General features: G+C 42.2%; 2 protein-coding genes across 2 annotated transcripts; one reads left to right on the top strand and one right to left on the bottom strand.

Annotated features, from left to right (window-relative positions):
• Positions 1-173: 173 nt before the first annotated feature.
• On the bottom strand, positions 174-6188 carry LOC111258545 (uncharacterized). Its single transcript, XM_022829910.2, has 6 exons — positions 5878-6188; positions 4033-4366; positions 3795-3919; positions 2749-3629; positions 1661-2493; positions 174-1535 (listed from the first exon to the last, which is right to left on the bottom strand). The coding sequence occupies exons 1-6, from the start codon at positions 6027-6029 to the stop codon at positions 606-608; spliced, it is 3255 nt and encodes a 1084-aa protein (XP_022685645.1). The 5' UTR covers positions 6030-6188; the 3' UTR covers positions 174-605.
• Positions 6189-7120: 932 nt separating this feature from the next.
• Positions 7121-11324, top strand: LOC111258546 (116 kDa U5 small nuclear ribonucleoprotein component). Its single transcript, XM_022829911.2, has 2 exons — positions 7121-7229; positions 8046-11324. The coding sequence occupies exon 2, from the start codon at positions 8096-8098 to the stop codon at positions 11024-11026; it is 2931 nt and encodes a 976-aa protein (XP_022685646.1). The 5' UTR covers positions 7121-7229; positions 8046-8095; the 3' UTR covers positions 11027-11324.
• Positions 11325-12415: the final 1091 nt, after the last annotated feature.

A 12415-nucleotide genomic window follows, 5' to 3' on the forward strand; every position in this document is an offset into this window, starting at 1 on the left:
GGTTTCCACCACTGTATAGCTTCTTTGGATACAACTGTCGATTCTTCAAAAAGCCCTAACGTAACTTAGACATAACGTAACAACCCATAGCACGTACGGTAATCTTTATCGATGTGCTCAACGTACCTATTCCTAACAGTCTCATGTACGCTGCAAATAAGAGTGACGATAAATCAGATTAGTATTAATAGGGGTCACTGTATACCTTTTATTTAGGCATATGTCATCTTTCATATAATTATGTAACAGAATTGATTCTGCATTTTTTAGTATTTCCTAAATGACGTTTTTTCGTCCCTTCACGAATAAACTATAAGGTTGTCCAAATTGGGTTTTTTCTCCACCACTTACTATTCACACAACGGGGAAGTACATCCCTTTAAATCGTTCCGAAATCGCTTTTTCCGGTAAATACCTTGTTGATTAGTATTCTTTTACTGTTTTTTTTAGATTATTAAATTTTTATAACAATCCAACTTCGAATATACGGTCGTCCTGAACAACACGGTCTGACAAAAACCTGTTATAAGACCCACGAGCTTCTGGTCCCCAATGAATCGACAGTAATATATATTTTTTGCAGTATATACTTTACGTATAACAGACTATGGGCGCCTTTTGCTAGACATCATCGTATTAAGATTGATTAGTTTGAGTGATAATGCTGTAGCTGACTTTCTGTCACAAAGAGTATCCCCGCCAAGCTCGATTATTTTTTTCACAGGATTATCTGGTTGACCGGGCAGCGACGTCGTCGTATTCATATTTAGCAAACTTGAGAACAGTTCGTCCCACCAATCATTAGCCCAGTATCGGGGTATGCGGCGCTTAATGCCGTAATCACCACTAGGTTTCTTTTCTATTTCGATGTATTCACCGAACAGTAGCGTGTGTGCACAATTCGCTACGCCAAACCAGTCAAAATCGTAGAGCCAATCCCGGCCCTCACGCATTGCAGCACAGCGATGTGATTCTCGAAGCACGACGCGGGAAAATGTCGTACCCGCCGGGAATGTCTTCACGTCGATTGCCTGGCCAAAATCGATCAAGCAAATGCACTGGGTCTTTTGGCGTAGTTCGTTAACCATATGCATTGTAGGCACCTTACGGAAGAGTACGTTATCCGGTTTTAGGTCGCCATGAATGATGCCAGTCTCGTGTAATCGCATTATTATAATCATAAGCTCAAGCACAAAGTAACGTGCTAGTTCCTCGGGTACCGCCTTTTCAAAACTGTTGACGAGGTCCAATAGTGAGCCGTACGGAAGAAAGGGTAAACTGATCAGAAAACCATCTTGATAATAAGCCGCACAATGTGGTTCTGGAATACTCTTGCGAATGCAGGGATGGCCGGCCAATCGCGTTAATCGGGAAGATACAGTATTGAGAATGTAAAATTCCCACAACCCGGCTGTAATCTCCTTAGTGATCTTGATGGCCGCTTGATCGTCGCGAACTATGCATGTGGTCGGCTCATTGTAACCGTTTATCATAGCATCTTCCTCATCGTCCAGTTCTCGCTGAGCAAAATACACCTGTAAACGGAATGCACATATGTCAATCTATATAAAACACGCTTTTACTGTAAAGTTTACTAGACGTTCTAAAACTGAAGTTCTCATGGCGTAACTGTCGATCACTTCGTTATGTCATAACTCACCTTCGCAAATCCGCCCTCGCCAATCATTTTAACAATTGTTGCGCTATACCCTCCTCGGTATTGTATTCTTGTCTTCTTTTTCATGTGCGGCAAATTTCCTGTAACTGTCTCATAAACGATTTTGCTGCCCAGAATAACTTTGTTTCTATGGGCGGGGTTAAAAGGATCTGACAGAATTGGGTCTAACTGACTAGCCGACATGCTGTCGTCACATTGTGAAATAGCAAATGCTGGCCTCGCCAGCGACGGTGTACCCAGAGAGTTTGAGCTTCCAGACGACCCTGACTCCTTGCTTGCCTCAAGGATGGTACTAAGGTGCCGCACACTCGAGTGTATCGGCATTCGCTTGCCTGAGCCTTCCCCGGGCGATGGACAAGTCTCCCCATCTCCTTCAGTAAGCATCATAGGAGGAAGTATATTTCCCCGGAGGACCTCGGTTACCCGCCAGGTCACCTCATGGGCGCCGGGCGTATTCTTAGTCGGCGTCGACGCGTTGAATCTTCCAGGTGGCTCTTCAGCAGCTTCCAAAGGTCCTACACCAAGGTCCTCATCAACTACAGGCACATCAGAGCTAGCTGGTGAAGGGGCCAATGATTCTTCCGATTCTTCGAGTGACTGCTGTGGAGCAGTCTCAAATCCTTCGGCGTCAACAAGAACACCGCTAAGGCGTCGTGAATGTGGGGGCGGCTGTTGGTACCCTTTTGGCGCGATATTCTCCTTGTCTTCATCGTCTTTCGCAGATAATGATGGATTGGGGTTTTCGTCGAAGACCTTCAGTTTAGGTTGCTGAAGCAGGTCCGCCTGCCGATTAGAAGGACCTGCCTGGTTTTCATCTATTAATCAATATTACCTTTGTTATTATTATGTCATATCTGTTTTTTTAATAAATGAATGTTTGCAAGGGTTATTTTAAACACCAAGTTTCAAAAAGCACGCGTTAAGCGTGCTGATTGAAAGCCTAAAATGAACTTCTTCCACACGTTTAATTTTTTCTTGAGGCTTGTAGCTAATATGAGCGCGCGTTCATGTGCCCATATGTTTTACTGACTCTTCTATGAGTCATATTAAAGATGTTACCTGCCACTTACCAGCACATGCGGCAAAACGTTTAGCGGGTGCGATTATCTCCGCCGCTTTTCTTTTAGCTCCACCATCATTTTCTTCGAATACGGCGATCTTATTCACGGTCGAAGTGACTGAGTGTAGACATGGCGCAGCGACATTTTCTTCAAAGACCTGAAGTCTATCCTGTTGCCGTTCCGAGTGCGACACACCACTTGAATTTGCTTCCATACCAGTGTTGCGGTCCTCGTGTGCGGCCTTCGATGGCGTTGCCTCAGCACTCGGCGCCATGTTTGTGGAATTGAGAGTTCCATTCCAGAACAGTTCGCGCATATCCCGAGTCATCATTTCGGTACGACTGTTCATGGCCATTGTAGACTCGCAACGAATCGAATTCTCTCGATGAGAATTCTTAATCAACAAAGAAGATACTTCGTCGTTTCCCTGCTGCGTATCTTGCTTTTGTTCTTCATGGAGTCGGTCAGTGATAGATTTTTGGGTGCTTGTCAAGGCCACGGAGGTTTCCGTGATCCGGTTGTCATCGAGGACCACCGAGCGTTGTTCGGATGAAACGGGACACGACGGTTTGCTTGCGGCTAAAACCATTTGCCTATGCCCAGTAGTATAACTATTATTTTCATTGTCACGTTTATTCGTGGCGGTCAATAGTGTTTTCTCTTGACGTAGTATAGCGATTGTTTCACGTAAACTCTCGATGATTTCTGTCTTTTCTTTGAGCATATTTTGGGTGGCTTTCGACTCTTCTTCGATTTTTTTCTTTTCTAGCCAACGGTGCAACCGCCTCTCTTCGAACTGAAATTCATCCGGGTTACACTCTGGATAAACAGCACGAAAATCGTATGTACGAACTTGGTCCGGAGCAAAATCACGATCCTCTGCAGTGTACCTATAAAAAAAAAGTAAACACTTTTTGCTTATATCTAATGAATATGGCTTATAAATGTTTGTTACTAACTTGCGTTTTGCGAATACTACGTTTAACAACGAAAATAGAAATCAATAGGATTTTATAAATATATAAATAAAGAAATTAAAGAGTTCACCATAGGACCTCATATGGGGATCGATGGGAATTATGATATTTTGTACAGGGGTTATTGCGTGGTCGGTTAAGCCAGTTTCTTTTGGCTGAAGCGCAGTCGAAGAATTGTTTCCTTGAAGCTCTCGCAATGTATCCTAACATAAAAGAAAAACAGGTTAGGGTCTGTGATACTTTGCGCACAAAGAAAAAAGTATATCGCCATTAACTACTTTTTAATTTGCATATCCATATCTCTAACGGCTCTCACCTCGAGGTACGAGATGGGTAGGGCACAGTTATCAAGGCCTTTCTTGATGGCACCAACAGCGGCCGGTAAATCGCCTTGCTTTGCAAGACTTTTCGCATACATAACAAAGGTAACAGCACATCGATCGCCAATGCCTTTGTCGACAACATCTTTGTACATGCGAGGCTGGAACAAACCAAACCACATCATGCACTGCACGAATCGGGGATCGTTGCGGAGTCGCTCCTTGTTGCTGCGATATTCCTTAAAAAGGCGGAGGCAGTGAGGCTTAAGAAGAGTTGCGGTCAGCAGATGACGCAAGTGGTGCATATTCTTTGAGCAGAACAACAAAAAGCTGTTATCAAACAGAAAATATCACAAAACAAGAAGATGATGCAGAATTGAAGGTCGGTTATTGAAATTGTGTATCGATAGTAATGGTGATAATAGGCCCTTCCTCTAACATTAACACTTACGTGAATCTCGCGTCTATGTCATAGTACAAATAATCTTCTTTTAAACTCTTTTCAATTAAAGGGTATCTGAGCGAAATTTCATATATAACAGAAAATCGTAAGTCATCCTGTCGAGTGACTAAAAATGCAGATAACGATTGCAGCCTATGGCCTAAACTAAATGCACACCTCGTGTGTATCCTAGAGCAGATAATGTATTAATATTAGACGCTGCGGTAAAACAGCTCAAGCTATACAGATTCAGTTTAGCATAACAAATAAAAAGTGTACCGTACGCGCTCTGTACTAATCATGCTTTCATATTGTGTGGCGTAATATTATTACAGCCCGTACGAACATTTCCATTGCTATATAAGGACCAAGTGTTACCAAATAAATCATAATGAATTGTAGTGCGTCATCAAGAGTCAATCGTCGAAGTCGAGAGGCTGGTCGATTCGAGGATGGACAAAATATTGGCCAAGTTTATGGTAAAGCCTTTAAGTATTTAGGAAAACTTCGCCCACAACTATTATTTCTTAATTCGATCGTTACAAACAATGATTAAGTGCGTGCGCGTATACTGTCGCACGCGGTTCCGGCAGCCGAAAAAAAGTTGCGGTTCGAGCAAGTAAAGTAGGCGTCGCAAAGTTACAGTGACGACCCGCGTTAAGCGTGAGCTGCTTAAGGCCGCATGCTGAAACACATACGTGAATATTCAGCCGAGTGTTATATCCCGTATCAACGATGTTAAGCGTTTATATCTCTATAGCTATAAACAGGCAAGCTGATGTTCGAAAAAGAATACTAATGCTTCGCCATTACAAATATATATATATATATATATATATTTGTAGACTAAAAATAGAAAACAGAATTCATTTGAACCATTACTAAAGGACTCAAAGGAGAGCCTTTATAAGTGGTAAACGAAGCAAAAAAAAGATAAATTGCATGTGATGTTAAATACGAAGCTGTAACGAACGCTTTTGGATACTAAAACGGTATTATTAACCAAGCAGTAATGCGTTGAAATCTCTTGAGGACACGTAACGCAATCTCTTCTTAAATTTATCCCAATTTGCTATAATAGTACTAGACATAGCGTTAAAATGCATATATGTATTTAAGGCGGCAAGAAAACCGTCAAACCTCAATATGTGAATTCGACAGCTTGACACAGAATATTTACAGACCCACACAATTTATATTCTGTACTCGTTACGACTTAGCTATCGTTGAACATCCTTACAAGCTTCAGAGCTTCACATCTCACGCAAGCCCCTAGTGATAAACTCATATTCAGTATAGCAATACAAATACATAATTAGCCTTGACAGCAGCGCATACTATATGAACACGTAGTAACCGACAGCACACAAGAACGGCAAATTTGAACTGAGTAGCCTACCTGAAGTACGCGTCAACTAGTTTTTCATTGCCGCCACCATCCAAAAGTTCTAAAAGTCTGTATAATTCTGTTTCTGGGTCCATCTCGGTCTTGCTCGACGGACCACGGCTCTCCTGCGGCGCGTTTTCCCGGGAAAGCAACGGCCCACTCATTTTTTTACCACTAGTCGCCACAAATCACTTGGCGCCACACAAAACCGTTTTCACCACTGGATGAACGAATTTCTTCTGTTCATTCATTGGGAACAACACAGGCAAGGCGCAGAAGAATGTCTAATCTGATGGCGGGGAAATTAAACATCTCAGCAATACGACAAGCCAGAAGTACCTAATATTGCACGATACCCATGTGTATAGATTCTAATTATAGAAATACTATCGTCGCGATTAGTCGAACATAGTGACGTCGATTAACCAAGCCCTGTTTTTAATAAAAATTATTCAAATTCCATCTGTTTGATATGAGTCCCTTATATCGTGTCTCTGAAACGCTCCCCACTCGGCGAGCATAGAGGCAGTTAATAAAGACTTATTACGTCATTTAACTCGCTGTCGTCGGTCGTCTACGACAACGAACGTTTGCAATTTCCATTGTATTGTACAGTGACACCACCGCAGCAAAATGACAGCGGCGTTTACAAAGCTGATCTAGGAACCGAGGAGGACGTAGTAAAGACGCTGTATAGCCAGGGGCGATGGCAATTGCCGCTCGGCAAGCCAGGTAGGCAACATTCGGAGCGTCATGGAGCAAGGCGACATTAGGAAACCATCCTGAAGCGAAGACACGTACGGCAGTGGCATAACTAAAGACTGTGAGAATGCGAAAAAGCCCACAAGGCGGTGTGCCCAAAACTGCGTGTACCATCAATATTTTAGAGAATAGTGCATGTTCAGTGTCGAGGTCGCGGTAAATAACGACCTGCAGCTTTAATAAAGTTGCTGGTCAAGGACAACGGACGTTTGCACTAACTATTAATGGATACACATACAATTTCTTAATAGAGGATAATGAATATTACATACAGTGATACGAGAACGTTGAATCAACTAGAACTATGTAGAACTACTTAGCTTCCCACATGCAAATAGCCTTTGAGCTAAGAATATCCAACATGAGTAAAAAAAAACAAGCGTTTGCACTGAATAATCCCAAAAAACCGTTAGTGGCAAGCTACAGCAATAATAAAGCGCGGTAATATTAGAGCTTGGCGCGGGTTTTGTTTAAATGTATTAGCAGACGACGCGTACTTGACAAAAACAAGTCGGCACGGTGTTGTAAACACACGCATAGTGGAAATTTATGTAGACCACTAGGTGATTTACGTTTAGGAGAAGACCACAAAGTGATTACCGGTATGTCCCTTTGTAGGTTAAATATTCTGAGCTTTATATACTATTAGCCACATATAGAGCCAATATTGTGCCGTCTAAAACTTCTCAAATGGTATTGTCTTTGTGTAGTGAATCATTTGTGAATTGAAGCAAATCAGAATTGCAGGAATTGTAGTACGACGTTATTGTGGCATTTTTCTAAGTCAAAGTTCGGGAGCAGTTTTTTAAGAATATCAGTTAGGAAATGTTAATTGAAAGAACATATTGCAGTCGTTATTTTTAGTTGTTAAAATGCATGCTGAAATATGGTTACAAGATAATAATTGACACAGCATTAACAGTTTCTTCGAATTCTTAGAACATTAGGAGCAACTTAGACCATAATACTTAATTACTAGTTCTTATGATTAGCAGTCGCATTCTGTGCTCCATAAATCACTGATTAGGTCAGTATGTGCCTTTCGAACTTATCACATTCCTGACCATTTTTTAAACCTAATTTTTAGCCTTTAACGACATTTGTTACACACTGTACCATTGATTTAATGTAGTGTATGTACATGAGTTTCATCAACTGTCTGGTATTGTTTGTTTCTTGTTGCCTCCTTTACTTCTTTTATTTTTAAAAAAACGATTTTTCTATTAATTTCTGCTAAGATAACCGAAAAGAGTATTATTTGTACAGAAGTATATTTTCTATCTCACAACAGTAATTACGTCAGTAGGTAAGTTTTTGCTCATGTATACCTCTATTGCCACCGTTGATTCAATTCTAATATACTGGCAGACACAATATCACTAAATTTAACCAATCTAAATACTTTGTTTGTTTTTCAGGTTTGATAATTAATAGCAAAGAGTCTGACGCCTTTCGTCAATCTGCAGTGATGGATCATTCAGATTTATACGATGAGTTTGGCAATTACATTGGTCCCGACCTCGAGTCGTCGTCTGAAGAGGAGGAAGACGAACGCGATGAGCCAGATGATGATGACGACGTCGGTAAAGGAGACGCCGATGAAGAAGTTACAGAGGAAACTATGCAGATTGTTCTTCACGAAGATAAGAAATATTATCCTACTGCAGTTGAGGTATACGGCGAGGACGTAGAGACGATTGTACAGGAGGAAGATGCTCAACCACTTACAGAACCGATTGTGCAGCCCATCAAACAGAAGAAATTCGCTCACAGCGAGCAAAATTTGCCAGATACAACGTACGATCTTGAGTTTCTTGCTGACCTCATGGACACGCCGGAGCTGATCCGAAACGTGGCGTTGATCGGGCATCTGCATCATGGCAGGACAACATTCGTCGATTGCCTTATCGAGAAGACGCACCCCCATTTTCGAGCCAGGGAGGGTCGCAGTCTGCGCTTCACCGATACCCTGTACACAGAACAAGAGCGTGGTGTAAGCATTAAAAGCTCGCCTGTGTCACTTGTTTTGCAAGATGTGAAAAGCAAGTCATATCTCATGAATTTGCTGGATACTCCAGGCCATGTCAACTTTTCGGATGAGGCGACCGCAGCTCTTAGGCTGTGCGACGGCGCGGTTCTATTTGTCGACGCGGCTGAGGGAATTTGCTTGCAAACAGAGCAGATACTTAAACACTGTATCCAGGAGAAAGTTCGGGTCATTCTATGTATTAACAAAATCGATCGGCTGATGCTTGAACTTAAGCTGCCTCCAGCCGATGCTTACTACAAGCTACGTAACGTTATCGAGGAAATCAATGCGTTAATCGTACTTTATTCCGAAGAACCCGAAGAAAGGCTTCTTAATCCATTATTAGGTAACGTATGCTTCGCTTCCTCTCAATACGACCTTTGCTTTACTTTGAAGTCGTTCGCCAAAATGTACGCCGATACACATGGTGGCCTCGAATATAAGGAGTTTGCTCGCCGGCTTTGGGGCGACATGTACTTCAGTGCTAAAACTCGCAAATTCAGCCGTAAACCACCGCACGGTTCTGCCCAGCGGTCATTTGTCGAATTTATACTTGAGCCGCTATATAAACTATTCGCACAGGTTGTTGGCGATGTTGATGGTAATCTGCCGGGTCTCCTTGATCAGCTTGGTATACGTCTTAGCAAGTCTGAAATGAAGATGAATATTCGGCCTCTTTTACGGATGGTCTGCTCACGTTTTATGGGCGACAATTTTGCTGGTTTTGTCGACATGCTGGTAGAACATGTTCCGCCGCCCGATCGCGTACTTTTACCCAGGGCCGAACAAATTTTCTCAGGTCCAATTAGCGTAGAGGGTCAAGACGCGCTTTTGGGCAAATCAATCCTCAAATGTGACTCCAATGGACCCCTGCTGCTTAACACCACGAAGCAGTACTCATCGCAGGACGCTACTAGCTTCCACGTGTTTGGTCGCGTTTTCTCCGGCACACTATATTCAGGCCAACAGGTGCGAGTCCTGGGCGAAGGCTACTCTCAAATGGATGAAGAGGATTCGCGAGTTATGACTGTAGGTCGATTGTGGATTCATGAAAGCCGTTATCAGATTGAGGTGAATCGAGTGCCGGCTGGAAACTGGGTACTTATTGAGGGCGTTGAGGCGTCAATTGTGAAGACATCAACAATTGTCGACCTGAAAATTAAATGCCCATTGTACATTTTCCGACCTCTTAAGTTCCTCACAAAGAGCGTGTGTAAAATAGCCGTGGAACCGGTGAATCCGTCGGAATTGCCCAAAATGTTAGACGGCCTGCGTAAAGTAAATAAGAGTTACCCTCTCCTAACTACTAAAGTGGAAGAAAGCGGTGAGCATGTCATCTTTGGAACAGGCGAGCTTTATCTCGACTGTGTAATGCACGATCTTCGTAAAATGTATTCGGAAATAGATATAAAGGTGGCTGACCCAGTAGTCGCTTTTTGCGAAACCGTCGTCGAAACATCGTCACTGAAATGTTTCGCCGAAACACCTAACAAGAAAAATAAGCTTACAATGATTGCCGAACCTCTGGAGAAAGGCATCGCTGAGGATATTGAAACTCAAGTAGTTGAAATTGGTTGGGACCGAAAACGTCTAGGTGAATTCTTTCAGACCAAGTATGATTGGGATCTTCTAGCTGCTCGATCTATTTGGGCATTCGGCCCAGATTCTCAGGGACCGAATATCCTTGTAGACGACACGCTTCCTTCTGAGGTAGATAAGACGTTGTTGTCATCAGTACGAGACAGCGTCGTCCAAGGGTTTCAGTGGGCTGTAAGAGAAGGTCCTTTATGTGAAGAGCCGATTCGTAATTGTAAATTCAAGTTGCTTGATGCTGTAGTGGCGCCGGAGAGTATCCATCGAGGTGGGGGTCAAGTTATTCCTACCGCTAGACGAGTGGCATACTCGGCCTTCCTCCTGGCTACTCCACGTCTCATGGAACCATATTATTACGTTGAGGTTCATGCCCCGGCTGACTGTGTGTCAGCAGTGTACACTGTGCTGGCTCGCCGAAGAGGTCATGTAACTCAGGATGCCCCAATGCCTGGATCTCCGCTCTACTCAATCAAGGCTTTCCTTCCGGCTATTGATTCATTCGGTTTTGAGACGGATTTAAGAACGCATACCCAAGGCCAAGCGTTTTGTCTGTCCATGTTCCACCATTGGCAAATCGTCCCTGGAGATCCGCTTGACAAGAGTATACAAATACGACCCCTCGAGCCGCAACCAGCGCCCCATCTGGCTAGAGAGTTCATGATGAAGACGCGCCGGCGCAAAGGCCTTTCGGAAGATGTTTCTATTAACAAATTCTTTGATGATCCTATGTTGCTCGAGCTCGCCAGGCAGGATGTTATGCTTAACTATCCGTTATAAATTAGGGTCATATAGTAGTAGATTCCATTCATTTCAACAGATTCTCCTGTTGATTCCGTGGGTGGAAAGTCTTGTAAAAAGTGTAACGTCTGGCCAATCTGCGTAGCGTAAGCGGCTCCTGACATTATATCACCCTACACAACAGAACTGCGTTGTAGTGGAAACTTGGACAAACTGTACTAACAAAGGACGCTGTGTATAATGGAAAACAAATATTTTTCTGTATATGTGTATTATCATGAAACTTGTTTTTTATTCTGTAATCTTGGCGTTAATAAATAAGCATATTTGGCTTTCATGTGTATGGACTCTATATATACATAAATTTGCATATAATAATATGTCGAGATAATTCTAATACGTGCTTTTTGCGTAACGGGACTTTTTCCAATACGGGACATTGGAGTGGTATATTTATTAATTTAAAATTCGGTACACCATGCGATATCAGTGGAAAGTACACAGTATGGTTCTGTTCTAAATTACAAAATTTTATTTTAATTACAGACCCCCAACTAGAGGTAAGTCGGGTAAAAAGATATGTTGTTATGACATCGACGTTGTTGTTAAACCGTGAAAACAACCCAGCAAATACGTTGAGGGTCTGGTGAGGATCCAATGGACACTGATTCACTTCGGTACTACGAGTAATGGAAAGCGATTATCGCCCAACCTAAGAGGGTCAGCGAAATGCGTTGAATAACCCAAAAACGCCATTCTTAACTTTGTCAAGGTTCTTTCTAGTAGTATTTTCAGCTAGAACACTCATCGCGCACATCGTCTTCATCACCGGTTAAGCTTTGTGGGCCCGATGAACGACAAAAAAAATGTCGAAAATATTGTTTACTACCATACAACAAAGCCTAGCCTACTATAATATGCATATATTAGTCTGGAACGTTACTCTGATTTTTTTTTTTGGTTATTAGTAAAAAAAATCTATTTTCGGATGTGCACAAAACTTCCAACTCTTTCTCTTTTTTTAATTCTACCTCAATTCATGACCCAAGATTTTCTATGGACCTTATGAACACTTAAGCTTTCTAACAACCATTTAGTGATCTGGGTGTTGAGCAGTGCGATAGAGTGTGTGAAGACAAAGTGTGAAGCGACAGACGCTGTGAGGATCCGTTGATAACTATATGCGGTGGTAAGAAATCTTTTCGTAGGATGATGTACTTGTAAGAGGCAATGTTTAAGATAAAAATTTTGTGGACTTCGTTGTTAATATGTCTAAGTGATAATTGCATGATGAAGCCTCCTAATTTATTCTGTACGCTGGCTATGTTCAACAATTTTTCAAAGAGCGTTCAACAGGGCTAAATTGGGTACCAAATATATTAACTGATTTCTCTCAAATGCGATATTGCGCATAATTAAGATAATACC

Source organism: Varroa jacobsoni, unplaced genomic scaffold, assembly GCF_002532875.2.
Source record: "Varroa jacobsoni isolate VJ856 unplaced genomic scaffold, vjacob_1.0 scaffold_245, whole genome shotgun sequence".
NCBI classification, from domain to species: Eukaryota; Metazoa; Arthropoda; class Arachnida; order Mesostigmata; family Varroidae; genus Varroa; species Varroa jacobsoni.

Coding starts and splice junctions, on each gene's coding strand:
- LOC111258545 (XM_022829910.2), bottom strand. CDS start 6,029: ATGAGTGGGCCGTTGCTTTCCCGGGAAAACGCGCCGCAGGAGAGCCGT. Junction 3,920..4,032: donor TACCCATCTCGTACCTCGAG/GTGAGAGCCGTT, acceptor CTTTTATGTTAG/GATACATTGCGAGAGCTTCA. Junction 3,630..3,794: donor CCCATCGATCCCCATATGAG/GTCCTATGGTGA, acceptor TTTTTTTTATAG/GTACACTGCAGAGGATCGTG.
- LOC111258546 (XM_022829911.2), top strand. CDS start 8,096: ATGGATCATTCAGATTTATACGATGAGTTTGGCAATTACATTGGTCCC.